This window comes from Grammomys surdaster, unplaced genomic scaffold (assembly GCF_004785775.1).
Source record: "Grammomys surdaster isolate TR1022 unplaced genomic scaffold, NIH_TR_1.0 125745, whole genome shotgun sequence".
Taxonomy (NCBI): domain Eukaryota; kingdom Metazoa; phylum Chordata; class Mammalia; order Rodentia; family Muridae; genus Grammomys; species Grammomys surdaster.
This window is the reverse complement of record NW_021620577.1, coordinates 2,292,505-2,306,145: the sequence shown is the minus strand read 5'-3', so window position 1 is coordinate 2,306,145 and position 13,641 is coordinate 2,292,505. Positions and strand designations below refer to the sequence as shown.

At 49.2% G+C, this 13,641-nt stretch overlaps 1 protein-coding gene across 1 annotated transcript in view; it reads left to right on the top strand.

The window, feature by feature from the left end:
- CUNH16orf96 (chromosome unknown C16orf96 homolog) overlaps positions 1-13,641 on the top strand; it is a 30,347-nt gene that overhangs the window by 12,128 nt on the left and 4,578 nt on the right. The window contains exons 2-12 of the mRNA XM_028788407.1: positions 376-480; positions 2,041-2,121; positions 2,318-2,404; positions 2,481-3,861; positions 4,400-4,485; positions 4,795-4,905; positions 6,832-6,906; positions 7,859-8,023; positions 10,556-10,674; positions 11,135-11,197; positions 13,317-13,409. Coding sequence (XP_028644240.1) covers positions 376-480; positions 2,041-2,121; positions 2,318-2,404; positions 2,481-3,861; positions 4,400-4,485; positions 4,795-4,905; positions 6,832-6,906; positions 7,859-8,023; positions 10,556-10,674; positions 11,135-11,197; positions 13,317-13,409 — 2,366 coding nt within the window. The remainder of the gene's footprint in view (positions 1-375; positions 481-2,040; positions 2,122-2,317; positions 2,405-2,480; positions 3,862-4,399; positions 4,486-4,794; positions 4,906-6,831; positions 6,907-7,858; positions 8,024-10,555; positions 10,675-11,134; positions 11,198-13,316; positions 13,410-13,641) is intronic.

Genomic DNA, 13,641 nt, shown 5'->3' with positions numbered 1-13,641 from the left:
TCACACAAACACACACAGAGACACACACACAGACACACAGAGAGACACACACAGAGAGAGGCACACACACAGACACACACAGACACACACACACAGAGACACAGAGAGAGAGAGAGAGAGAGAGAGAGAGAGAGAGACACACAAAGAAGGGGGTGGGGAGAGAAAGAGATGCCCAAGATAAAGAGCTATTTTATGTGCCTTTCCTACCCAGGCTGCTTGGGGATCACAGCGCTGTTCTCAGTTTTCTGGGTATATCCACTTTAGGCCTTTCAAGAACCAAGAAGATCCCTTAGGTGGCTGTTACCAAAAGCTTCTAATGTGACTTATTCTTTTTACACCAAGTTTCATGTCTTCCTCCCTTTTCTCCCTGTTCAGTTTACCAAGACTCTGCAGGATCTGCTCAGTGACCTTCATATACTCAAGAGCACTGTTGAAACTGTTCAGAAGGATGTGGACACAATTAAGTTCATATTTGAAAAGGTAGTCATCCCTCTACCTTCACTCTATCAGAAAGGGAGGAGAAAGGTTTAAGTCACCCTAGCAAACCATTTGCCCTGCCCCCCTGAACTTTCTGTGATTCCCTCTACACAGTCCTCCCTCTGCTGTGCTAAGCATCAGGCATCAGTAACAGAAACCCACTTCATCTTGACTTAGGAAAAATAATAGAATTTATTAGTTGTTACTTTCTAAATTGCTTAAAATGCGTGGTGGTGGGGGCTGGGTGGATATGGGTGGGTGGTGTATGTGTTTTAATGTTTTGTGTATGGGTGTTTTGCCCACCTTCATGTCTGTATGCCATGTGTGTGTCTGGTACATGCAGAGTTCAGAAGAAGGTGTCAGATCCCTAGAACTGGAGTGACAGATGGTTGGGAGGTTCAGGGCTGCATGAGTATTGGGCAACTGCAGAGTTAGGTTCACCGCTTTCCTTTCACTGGAAGCACTAGCCACTCTAAAAAGCAGGTTAAATCTAGCACAGGCACAGGAGCTCCTACTACTCCATGTCATCAGCTTGAGCACGTCCCAGCCTGCCATGGAGCGACACAGAATCCCTGGAGCAAGAGGCAGCAGCCTCCAGACCACAGCAAATGAAGTCGAGCTAGGGCCGGGAGCCAGCTCTTTACCTGCAAGCTACAAAGTGTGGCAGCTGGGCCATTTGCCCCAAAGAGTGATTTACTGTAACATTTGAGCCTTGGGCTAATCTGGGGTTGGGTCAGGACCACGAAATGCCAGAAAGAACACCTTAGGGCAAGTATATCTGAGAAATAATTTCTCCTTGGCTCATCCCTTGCAGATCCATTGTCCTCAGTGTCAACCTGCTCTGTAACAGGGTACCTTGTAGCCCAGCCTGGCCTCCCGTAGTTGAGACTGGCTTAGATCTGATTCAAACGCTCCACGTCACAGCATGTATCGCCACTCCTGGCTTTATGCAACACTGGGGATCGAGCTGAGGGCTCTGGATATGCTTGGCCAGCATATTACCGGCTACACTGCCACCTCTCCTCTCCACAAGTCTATTTTTCCCATGATTCTCTGTGAGCTTCATGTCATGCACCCAACTCATGCTAACTTCCCAGTCCTTTTCCAGTCCTTCCATGTCTGCTCTGCCACCCTTGCCTCTCTTGAAGATCCATTAAAAAAAAAATTATTTATCTATTTTATGCATGTGAATACTTTGTTGCTGTCTTTAGACACACCAGAAGAGGGCATCAGATCCTATTATAGATGGTTGTGAACCACCATGTGGTTGCCAGGAATTGAACTCAGGACCTTTGGAAGAGTAGTCAGTGTTCTTAGCCCCTGAGCCATCTCTCCAGCCCCCCCACCACCACCACGGGGTTTCTTAATGATCTACTTATTTATGGTCCTGAAAAATTCAAAGATTGTTAAATACTTTGTAACCCAGCATTTCCCAAACTTTTTTTTTTTAATTTATGGGAAATTCCATCCTTCGGTTCCAAATTCAGTTAGCTAATATCATGAGAAGCAGCCAGGCTGGGACGGGAATCCGAACCCCAGCCTCAGGTTCAGTTTCTTGGACAGGTAAACCCACAAAAAGTGGAACTTCTCGGTGACGACTTGAAAATACAGAACCGGAAGTTGGGTGCCCTGCAGCGGGAAGTGGTAAGATCTTTGGTTTCCAGTCTCTTGCCCTGTGCACTAGAGGCTACAGTGAGTTTGGAGAACAGCACTTTCTGGAAAGGGTTTCGGTGAGCAGGCAAGTCCCCCCAGAGCAGGTGTGGCAGCTATACTCATGCTATCCCATCCCCCACCCTGCCCTACCCCATCATCCATTCACTTTCTCCATCCCACTACACAGGTTACCCTCCAGAACAAGGTTCGTGCTGTCCCCCAACCTGAGGAGTTGGTGCTCTGGAGTGGCCTCCACGAGGCCATGTTCAGTCCGGTGAGTGGAAAAGGAAGACGGGTATAAAGGGCGGGGGGTGGGAACAGACCAACCAGCTCAGCTCCTTCCCCTGCAGGAACAGCAAAAGCTGGAAGTGGAGCCGTCAGGTGTATGGCCGAGCATGACCTCTCTTCCAGAGTCTCCTGAGGATGCTGGCTACATTCATGTCCCCATCCACAGTGCCACCCCTATACCTACCGTGAAGCAGCTTGGAACCACAGCTGTCCTCAGGCACGAGGAGCTCACTCGGGCTGTTGGACTCCCCGATTCCCAGGGGATAGAGCAGGCTCAGGCTTCTGTGTCTCAGACACAGAGTATGAGACAGCCTGTCCCTGTCCCTGTCCCTGGATTCGCGCCTGGGCCTGGTTTCATGCCAGTCTATGGGCCTAGACCTGGAACGGTTCCTCCAGGTGCATGGTCCTTACCGCCTAGAGGCTGGGCTAGGGCTTGGCCTATGTGGGATATGGGTCCCTACCAGCCTGGCCTAGGGCCATTTCGCCCTATGGGCCAGATGGCCAGGGCTCGTTTCACAACCGTAGACACTGGAATACCGTGGAGTCAGCCACTGCTGCAAGAGATCCACCGGCTCCCAGATGTTGAAGAAAGAGGGGATGAAGATGAGGAATTCTATATGGAAGGCTATCAGGAAGAGATGCTTATGGATGAGGCACCCCAGGAAGAGATTGCTGAGTATGGGGCTCTCGAGGAAGAGATCCCTACTGAAGGGGCTCCCCAGGAAGAGCCTACAGACGGGGCTCCCAGGGGAAGAGCTGCTCGGGAGAGGGTTTCCAAGGAAAAGGTCTCCAGGTACAGAGCCCCCAAGAGGGCTTCCCATCATAAAGCCCCTAAGGATGTGACTCCCCAAGACGGAGTCACCACAGATGAGATTCCTGAAGTCAAAACCCTCAAAAAGATGATCTACAAAGACAAACCCCAGAAGGACAAGGCCCCGGAACCACGTCGTAAGGGCCCTCCATCTGCCCTAAAGAAGTTGAGGTCTGCTGTTGCCATAGCTGCAGCAGCTGCTGCCGCCTACGCAGCCGCAGCAAACTCAGCTGCCCAGGTAGCCAAAGATGCCGTCAAGGCCGTCCAGGATGTTCCTGCAAGCCAGCTGGCTGCCAAAGCAGCACTCATAGCATCATCAGGGCCTTTAGGGGCCTTTGCAGATTTCCTGGGTGCAGGATTCGGCCGTGGGGCTACCGCGGGCATACCCTTTGGTGAAGATGAGATGGAAGAGCTTCCTGAAGAGTTTGCAGCACCCTTTAACCCCTTTACACCCAAACCAATCCTGTCCCAGGCCATGGTGAATGCCATGCAGGCTACAAGTCCTGAAGAAAAGAAAAAGGCTGTACAGTACTCCATGAGCCATATTGCTCAGATGCCTACCAGACATGACTCTCTGAAAGAAGAGTTTGCCAATCTGTCAACCACCTTAAACCAGCGCTTAAATTACCTAGGTAGGCCTGGGGAGGGCAGCAGAGGCTGCCATCCTCCCTGTAGCCTGCCTCCTTTGGCTTCCTCAACAAACTGCTTTCAAACATTAGCCACTCATTCCTTTGGCTTAAGCACTAGTGTCTCTCTGTCTCTGTCTCTCTGTCTCTCTGTCTCTCTGTCTCTCTGTCTCTCTGTCTCTCCATCTCTCCGTCTCTCCCTCTCTCCCACTCTCCCTGTCTCTTTCTCTAAGACAGGGTTTCTCTGTGTAGCCCTGGCTGTCCTGGAACTCACTCTGTAGACCAGGATGGCCTCCAACTCAGAGATCTGTCTGCTTTTTCCTCTGAGCACTGGGATTAAAAGCATGCACTACCATGCTTGGTTCACAAAAGAATTCCTTGTGTGCATTTCTTTAAAACTGTAATAGAAAATCTCTCATTCTGTTTAAGTGCCCCCAGACTTACCCACTGTCTTCCTTTGGGACATGGCACAAGCATGGCAGCTCTCTCCAGTCACGTTCCTCCAGCATTCCTCTTAACAGCTGCACCTTCTTTTTACTTTCAGCTAACATGGGAAGCTCCGGTGTGCTTGGTAACACAGTCAATGTACTGGAGGAAAAGATTGTCAACCTCCAGAAGGCCAGGCTGCAGGTCAGCATCATGATCACAGAGGGGTTTTTGAGAAGATGCTGGCTTGCCTTGAGCCAGGATCCAGCCTCTTGACTATCACCTTCCCAGTAAAGCTCTGAAGAAATGCTTGGGGTGGCACAGCAGCTGCATCCGTGCAGAGTTAATCTGGGGGCTCTGTTGTCTCTGTCAATAAGTATTTCATGTGCTGTCAGATGACAGACTGGTGTACACAGGCTTGGTATCCCTTCTTGGTCTCAGGACCCTTCCACTTATAGCAGCATCAGAAGCAGAGGCCTTGGATGTCACTATCTCTCCTGTTCTCCCGTTTAGGAAGAAGAGCTGGAGAGAGTTTGGGGCCACCAGATAGACACGATGAAGAGTCACTACATGGTGCTGGACAGGGCAGTGGAAAGGCTTCAGATTCGCATGGATGACTTGAAGGTTCGGAGGTCTGAAGACCAAGAGAGAGGCACAAGAGAATTCCTCCCTGGGACTATGAGACCATCCCCTGAGGGTCTACAAAACACAAGAGAACTAGACAACAGTTTATTCTGCATAAATTATACTTCAATTAAAAACAAATCCCAGGGGCTGGAGGGAGTTAAGACCACTGGCTTTTGCAGAGCATCTGGGTTTCATTCCTTGCATCCACGTGGCACCTGTAACTCCAAAGCTGGGCAGTGGTGACACACACCTTTAATCCTAGCACTCAGGAGGCTGAGGCAGGTGGATCTCTGTGAGTTTGAGGCCAAGCTGGTCTATAGAGTTCCAGGACAGCTGAGGATACAGAGAGAAACCCTGTCCAAAAGCAAAACAAAAAACAGAAGCCACACAAACACCTGTAACCTCAGGATTCAGTGCCTCTTCTGCATCCCATGAGCACCACGCCTGTCTGTGGTACCCATACATGCATGCAGGTAACACGTTTATATACGGGAATCTTTTTTAAAAGAATCACCCATACATGAACGGCTTGGAGAGTGTCCATTCTGGAGAGCCTTTGTGTCATCAACCTGAGGGTAGAAGGACAGACTTAAGGCTTAGTAACACTTGCCGAAGGGGTCAGAGAGTGCACAAGGGGCTTTCTTGCAACAACAGTTACGTTCAAATGTTTTCCCTCAACCAGTTCTTCCTCCCTCAGGCTCGAAAATAGAACCCAGGGCCTCATGTATGCTAGGCAAGCACACTAGCACTGGGCCAGGGAAAGCAACTAAGTGAGAGTCTAAACTGGGGGCTTTTTCCCCCACACCTCCCTCTTTTGTTGGTGACCTTGGAAAACCATCTGGGGATAAGATGGATGTGGTGATGACTTGGTGTGGGTTACAGTTGAGCTCAACTTCAGAAAACATAAGAATGTCCACGTAACCGACTTAAGGTATAAATATATTTATCTTGCATATTAAAAAATTCAAGCGGGTGGGTGGGGGATGGGGTAAGGGGACAACATAGGAAATGTAAATAAAACATCCAATAAAAATTAAAAAAAAAATTCAAGCGATTGGTCTAGAGCTGGTAGAGTGTTTGTTGGTGTTGCATACACAAGCTCCATTTTCTAGTCCCTTGTGACTGCCATTCATAATGTCACCTCTTGGACCATGATGGCTGTCTCTGATCACACTGGGACTCCATCCATTAACTCTTATGTTCGAGCCAAGTGGCAGAGGGTAGGGGATGGACACTCTAGGTGAGGTGGTAAGTGCTTGCCTAACATCCACAGAGCCCTGAGCTCCATCCTCAGCACTACTTGGACACACGAAGGGTGGGTGAAGAAGGTTAACCACACCCACTGGCCTCCGCTTACATCCCAGTCAGAATAAATGCAAGGCAGGCTGTAGACTGCAGTCCTGATCTGAGCAGCTAAGTTGGGAGTTTTCCTTATGGGTGAGGGAGACCAGAAGTGAAGAGAGAAGAAGCCAGTGTACGGCCTGAGAGAAAAAGTGACTCTAGGCTCTGGGGACAAGAGAGGCCCTTCCCAAGCAAGTAAGGTGCTGTTCTTGTCAGGGGAAAATAGATTAGTAGGGGACAGGCCAGCACTAATAGAGGATTTCATGAAATTATCTGATGGGAAGTGAGAGTTTCCCTTTCATGCTTGGACACTATGTGTGGTCTGTGACTTTTAGCAGCGTACACTGGGAGCCCACTGTAGGTCGGATCACCAGCCCTGGTCTGTGCTTCTTTTGGGTTGACACCTTCTCCAAGGATTTTTAGCTTGTTCCTTGCTCTTGCTCCTGTTCCTGCAGCCTGTGAGCATGAGCCTTCTAACAGCCCCGCCCGCTTCTTGTCCACCCGGCAAAGTTGGAGACACAGAGTAGTTGTTGTGACCTCAAGGTCATGACAAAGGCTGACTTGCTTGTGTTCTGTTCTTAGATCCTCAAGGCTGAAATTGAAAGGCTGGATCTGGTTAAGGCAGATAAAAAAGCAATGGCTCTGGAGCTGAATGAGGTAAGCAGAGACCTCCCCCCAGCCACCCAGATTTCCTCTCTCTGCTAATCCTGAGCCTCTGATTTGCCAACCCCGGGGAACAGAAGCACCCAGGTAGAGGCAGCGGGAGCATTCCTGCCTTTATTCATTCAGGAAACCCCACTTCTCTCAGAAATTACCCCCCACCCTCTTTTCCATGACTGGAGACTGGTGACACTATTATTTTAAAAATCAGGCATCTGGTCAGGTGTGGAGACACACGACACTTGGGAGGTAGAGTCTGTGACTTTAAGGCCAGCCTAGTCTACAAAGTGAGTTCCAGGCTGGCCAGGGCTACATAAGGAGATACTGTCTCAAAAAAAAAAACCAAAAACAAAAAAAAAAAAAACAAGATTTAAAAAAAGAAAATCAGGCATCAGTCTGGGGATGTAGCTCAACCGGTCAAATGCCTTCCTGAGATGCATGAAGGCCTGGGTTCTATCCCCAGCACCACATGAACTGTGCATAGTGACAGGTACCCATAATTACACCACAGAAAGCAGAAGAACCAGAAATTCAAGGTCATCCTGGACTATGGGATACAAGGCCAGCCTGGTATACATGAGACTCTGTCTTAAAAAAAAAAATCGCCAGGCGGTGGTGGCGCACGCCTTTAATCCCAGCACTTGGGAGGCAGAGGCAGGCGGATTTCTGAGTTCAAGAGTTCAAGGCTAGCCTGGTCTACAGAGTGAGTTCCAGGACAGCCAGGGCTACACAGAGAAACCCTGTCTCGAAAAAAACCAAAAAAATAAAAAAAATCACATTAACTTTACTGTTTGGCTCAGAACCCACAGCTGTGTTTGAGCCAGTGTAGACACAACTCTGAACTTAAGTCAGGACTACACATTCATGGCCTTCAACAGGAGAGCCTGACCACAGGGATGAGAGGGCTCACCTCCCAGCAGTCTTGCTGCCCTGAACACCCTCTTCCTAGAAAGCTGACAGGGACACGTTGGCAGGCAAGGCCAACAGAGTGGACCTGGAGACGGTGGCAATGGAGCTGAATGAGATGATTCACAGCATGCTCCTGAAGATCACCAACTACGAGTCTGACTGGAAGAAGTCTCTGAAACACATCAGGAAGGACCTGAACACTAAGGTGAGCCTATATTAGTTAGCACTTGCTACTTATCAAAAAGTCCCAGAGCTTAGCAGCTTCAAAGAGCAAATACAGATAGTTTTGAAGAATTCAGAAGCAGCTTCCCTGGGTGGTTCAAGGCCTGTGACTCACAAGGTCAGATGAACATGTCACTCCCAGCTGTATCATCTGAATGAGCTATATGAAGTCACTTCAAAGTTTGTACCCTCATGTGACTGTTGGTAAAATGTTTCAGTTTCTCATAGAATGATTCCTTCTTAGGGCCAATTAAGGGGCCTTATAACATGGCAGCCAACTTCCCCCGACACACACACACACACACACACACACACACACAGAGTGACTCAAGACAGTAAGAAGAATGTGCAATGTCTTTTGCTACCCCAGCTGTGGAAGTCACTCCCAGCATTCTGCATTAGCCTGTTGATTGTACAAGTGGATCCCTTTCAATGCCAGGAGACACCGACTCCACTGGTATGAGTTCCAGCCATGTCTGGAGCCATGTTGGAGGCTGACTTCCGGAATGCTTGGGGTAGTGCAAGAAAAGTCGTAGGTTGGGGTTGGAGGAGGCTTTTTTCAGAAATGCCTGTCATTTGTTCATTTGTCACTCAGTGGCTACCTCAGTGTGACACACCTTGGGGAACAGGTGAGTTCAGGGAGTCCCAGGCCCCCTGCTCTTTGCTCGGTAAGCAGTGAGCCAAGCAGATGGGGACACTGTTTTTTTTTTTTTTTTTTTTTTTTTTTTTTTTTTGGTTTGGTTTGGTTTTTCGAGACAAGGTTTCTCGGTGTAGCCCTGGCTGTCCTGGAACTCACTCTGTAGACCAGGCTAGCCTTGAACTCTCGAACTCAGAAATCCACCTGCCTCTGCCTCCCAAGTGCTGGGATTAAAGGAGGTGTGTGACACCACCGCCCGGCGGGGACACTGTCTTTGTGGAGACATGTTCATCAAAGTAAGGACCCAAATGAATGCAAAGTCATAACCCCATAGTACCCACAGAACAGGCGACCGGTGTTTCTTTTGCTGATGTGGAGCTGGTTTTAAAGCTGGACTGGCAATGCGACCCAAGCAGGAATTCTCATATAACACACTGTACTCGGGATGTGGGTGGAGTGGTACACACCTGTAATCCCAGCACTCAGGGGGATCACAAGTTCAAGTCCAGTCTGGGCTACGGAGTCTGGAGGTCAGATGATGTAATATAGCAAAATCTTGTTTTACAGGGAAAGGGAAATGGGGTCCAGACTAGACAAATCCTAAAGGCAGAAAGTAGGTTACTGATTGCCAAGGGCTGAGGATTTGGGAGGAAATAGGGGTGGCAGGTAATGGGGTTTCTTTTGAGATGTTTTAAAATGGATTGTGAAGCCAGACGTGGAGGTAATAAGGCTGCAATCTCAGCCCTTCTGACACTAAGGCAGGAAGATTGTGGGTTCCAGGCCAGCCTCAGCTACACGGTGAAGCAGTGCCTCAAAAAAAATAATACCTGACTCCTAGCTGGCCCCACCCTCAACTACCATGCTGTGGCAGGGGTGTGGGAGAGCTCGCCTGGCCCCTTGCAAGCTGTGCCACTGGGTGAGCTTGCCCTGGTGGTGTGTGTTCAGGAGAGCTGGTGGGCTGACCAGCTCAGCAACCACCTAGCCCCAGAGTTGGCCCACCTCAACATTTACCCCATCTATGAACGTGAAGGGGCCGGTCCTACAGATCCAAAGCTGTGGGGCCTCCATGACACAAAGCAATAATAGAATATCCCAGAGAAGTCCCATGAGGATTCAGTATTCACAGTATAGCAAAAGCCAGAGGCCTTGAAACAGACCAGAGACTCACTGCAATGAACATTTGCAAGTAAAGATGTGTGGACAGAAGGGTATCCTGTGGGACACACTGCAGCTTCCATGATAAGATTTTCTTTTGGTTTGGAGGGTAGCGAGGCTGCAAGGGTGGAGGGCAGATATGAAAGGAGATGAATGGGACTGAGTGGATGATGTGAAATTCACAAAAAAAAAAATCAACAAAAACTCTCTTAAAAAAGAGAAGTCATAAATTTGCCAGACATGGTAGTGCATGTCTTTAATCCCACTTGAGAGATACAGGCAAATGGATCTGTGAAAACCAGCCAGTGCTCTCGAGAGAGACCCTGTCTCAATAGCAGTAGCAGTAGTGTTTGACTGTGATGTTTCCACACTTTGTGAGTATATTAAAGGAACTGTCCACTTTACATGCAAACCTTCCATAAATATTTGTCAGATGTGTGGACGTCAGGGCCTGGGGTTCACTGGAGAAGTAGTTTTCCAGCCTCCAGCTTTGCAGCTGAGCAGAACAGTAGGTTTGGAGGCAGGAACTGGTGTCATTTCTTGCAATGGCCACTGGGAATCTCACCTTGCAACTCCCCTGTGCCAAGAGCACCCACAGAGCATAGGCTAAATGGTTTTCCTTTTCCGGAGTCCCTTGATGTCTTTATCTTAGTCTCTGTGTGACTCTGCAGGTTGTTTGGGTGAGCTAACTGACTGAATGTCTTTCTTCCCGGTGATTGGCAGCTAGTCCAGAGCGATCTGAGTAGCCTCAAGAAGGACATAGAAGAGGTCTGGAAGATAGTCCGGAAGCTTTTGCTAGAAGGCCTCCGATTTGACCCTGACAGCGCTGCAGGCTTTAAGAAGTGAGTTTACCAAGGGTGGCCCTGCTGCTGCTGCTGCTGCTGCCAACAGAGGAAAGCCTAGGATTCCAGACCTCAGCCATGGGGATGGGGGCAGGGAGGGAGGGTAGAGTGGAACGCTTCTAGCCTTCTCTTCAGATGAGGAAACTGAGGCTCAGAGAGGGGAGGGAAACGAGGACAAGCCTACACGATTGGCAGACCTATCTGGACACTGAGTCAGGCCCAGTGATTCCTGTCCCCAGCCAGGCAGGCTTGCCGTTAGATTCCACATACCTCCCTCCTCCAAGGGCTTTTTTTTTTAATTGATATGATGTGACAGTATTGACCCTTCAGTGGATGGGAAATCAAAGTGCTCTGTCCCGAGGTCACAGGTACAGACAAAGGGGACTGGGGGACCTTAAGCTCACCCCACCCCAGCACCGGGCCCTGTTAACCCCTGGCCACTGACCTCCTTGTGTTCCAGGAAACTGTTCGAGAGGGTAAAGTGCATCTCCTGCGACCGGCCCGTGGAGATGATGACCGGCCCGTGAGTATCGCCGCCAGAGGACCTCCAGGATTGCAGGGTCCAGTGTACAGTGCAGGCCCCATGTGTGCTTTTCTACCTGTATACATCCTGACACCGCCCTGCAGACCTCAAGCACAAATGGGTGTTCCATATGCAGATGCACACACCTCCCTAAGTATATACCCATTCTTCTACGCCATTCTATAGCCGCCATCGCCTGTTCCACCTGTGGTTCCCTAGGTGGGGGAGTAGGTCCATCTTCTCACCTTTAACACTCTCAGTGTTTTGTTCCAGAGACTGAGGGAAAGCAGGAATTTGTTATTTCTGAGTTCATTCATCTTTTCTGAGAGAGTCTTGCTGTGAGGTCCAGGCTGGCCTCAGAACTTGCAGTCTTCCTGTGTCATTGTTCCCAGCGTTGGGATTTCAGGTGCACGTTTAGTTCCAACTCTTGTCCTTACTTAGAGACCACTGTAAAGGCAGCAGTTCAGAGGCCTCCAACACTGCGACTGTCTCTAGGCAGATCCAGCCCCGTTTAGTCCCCCAAAGACATCCCCAGTACCATTACTGGTCACTCATTGCTACCTCCCTTTAGCCCAGGAAGCCATTGGCTTTCCTTTCCCAAAGGTCTCCCGTAAATGGGACTGTACAATATGCGACCTTTGGTGTCTGGCTTCCTTACTGAGCTCACTGTTCATGAGACCTCTTCACACAGCAGCAGAAATCGACTTTTACTCCTTCCTTACAGCTGAGAAATATCCCACTGTGTGGGCTTCAGAAAGCCTTTCCCTTGTGCCTGCATTCATCACTTGAATGGCTTTGGGATGTTTCTGTCTTTCAGCTGTTGTGACTCGTGCTGCTGTGAACATTGATATGTATTTATTTGAGCACCGGCTTTCCATTGTTTGTGGAACAGACGTAGGAGGGAAGGTCCTACAGTGACTCTGTAAGCTGCCAGACCGTAATCAGCCCTGGAGTGCTGGCTTTCTGCAGAGCTGGCCCCGCCCAGAGACCTACAAAGCTCTCCCAGCCGCAGGGAGCTGGAGGGCTTCCACCAAGGGTTTCCTTTCAGACCACAGGATGGCACTGCAGTTTTATTGATGGTAGTGAAAGCACAGAAACAGCTGGGAGCTGAGGCACTTTCGTCTGTTCCCAGAAAGTAGTGTAGACTTAGACTGTAGAGCCCTGGGCCAACAGGACACTCCTGTGAGCAACCAGAAACTGTGCAAACTGTATCCCTGTGTGGAAGGTTTTGTATATGTGTAGCTAAGGACTGACATGGCCAAGAATCTGTTGGTAAATCTTCTTCAGCTTTTGTTAATGAGCCACTTGTAATTAGATATCACAGAAGTAAAATATTAATGGCTTGGAAAAATGATGCGATCAAGCCATATGTGTGTGACTTTGCCATCTTCTTTAAAGAAATTACATAAACATGGAGAAATATTGGAAGGATATGAATGTCAAGGCCTATCCCTGGTCATGGTGCTTGTTTCTTTGTGCCTTCCTGTGTTTTATAAACTGGTAACCAGTGTCTCTCTGAGCATGCTTCACTGTGTTACCATCTATATGTAAAGGACACTTCTGCGTGTGTTCAACCACACAGCTCAGACAGAGAGGTCAGCGGGCCCAGCTCCCTGGAAGGCTGTTCTGGATGTCCTTATTTTTGTTTATTTTTGGAGGCAAAATACCCAAGATACAACCTTATCCTGTTTGATGGAAATTGCCAGTTATGTGTCCATGACGTACAGCCTACATGCTCTCTCATGCCTGTGCCCTTCACCACGCCCCTTCCAAGCAGTGCCTCCCCTCCATGTACCCACAGCTCCTGGCAAACACCTATCTGTAACATATCTCTAGGACCCCTTTCTTTGGTTTTCTACTACTATTTACTTACTTATTACTGGAGACAAGGTCCTTCTATATAGCCAAAGATAGCTTTAACCTTGAACTCAGTATGTACTAAATAGTACAGGCTGATTTTGAACTTGCTACCCTCCTGCCTCAGTCTCCCAAGAATTGGGATTGTAAGGGTTGCACCACCACCCCTGGCTTGGTTGTGACTTCCTCTCTTCAGGCCTGGGAGCCTGGAGCTTTCTGCTAGCCATGTGCACCTCTCACAGTGTTCCCTCTGCCTCCACAGACAGCTGATCACCATCCGCAACACCCATGGGATGTCACGAATAAGGCCAGCCAGTGCCAACAGCTATGAGTATCTGCAGCGGCAGCTGATAAGGTGAGGGTTATGCCCACCCCCACCCTCCCTCGGAGAGAGCCAAAACCCCTGTCCTGCAGAAACTTTCCTTCAATGCAAGCACCAAAGAGGGCCCAGGATGCCCGTTGTGTTGTAGCTGACAGGCACATAGAGGACAGTTGAAGAAGAGGAACCAACCTTTGCTACTGTGATCTATTAGCTGGGCCCTGTAGCAGAGGCATATTGTGCCAGCTACTCAGGAGGTGGAGGCAAA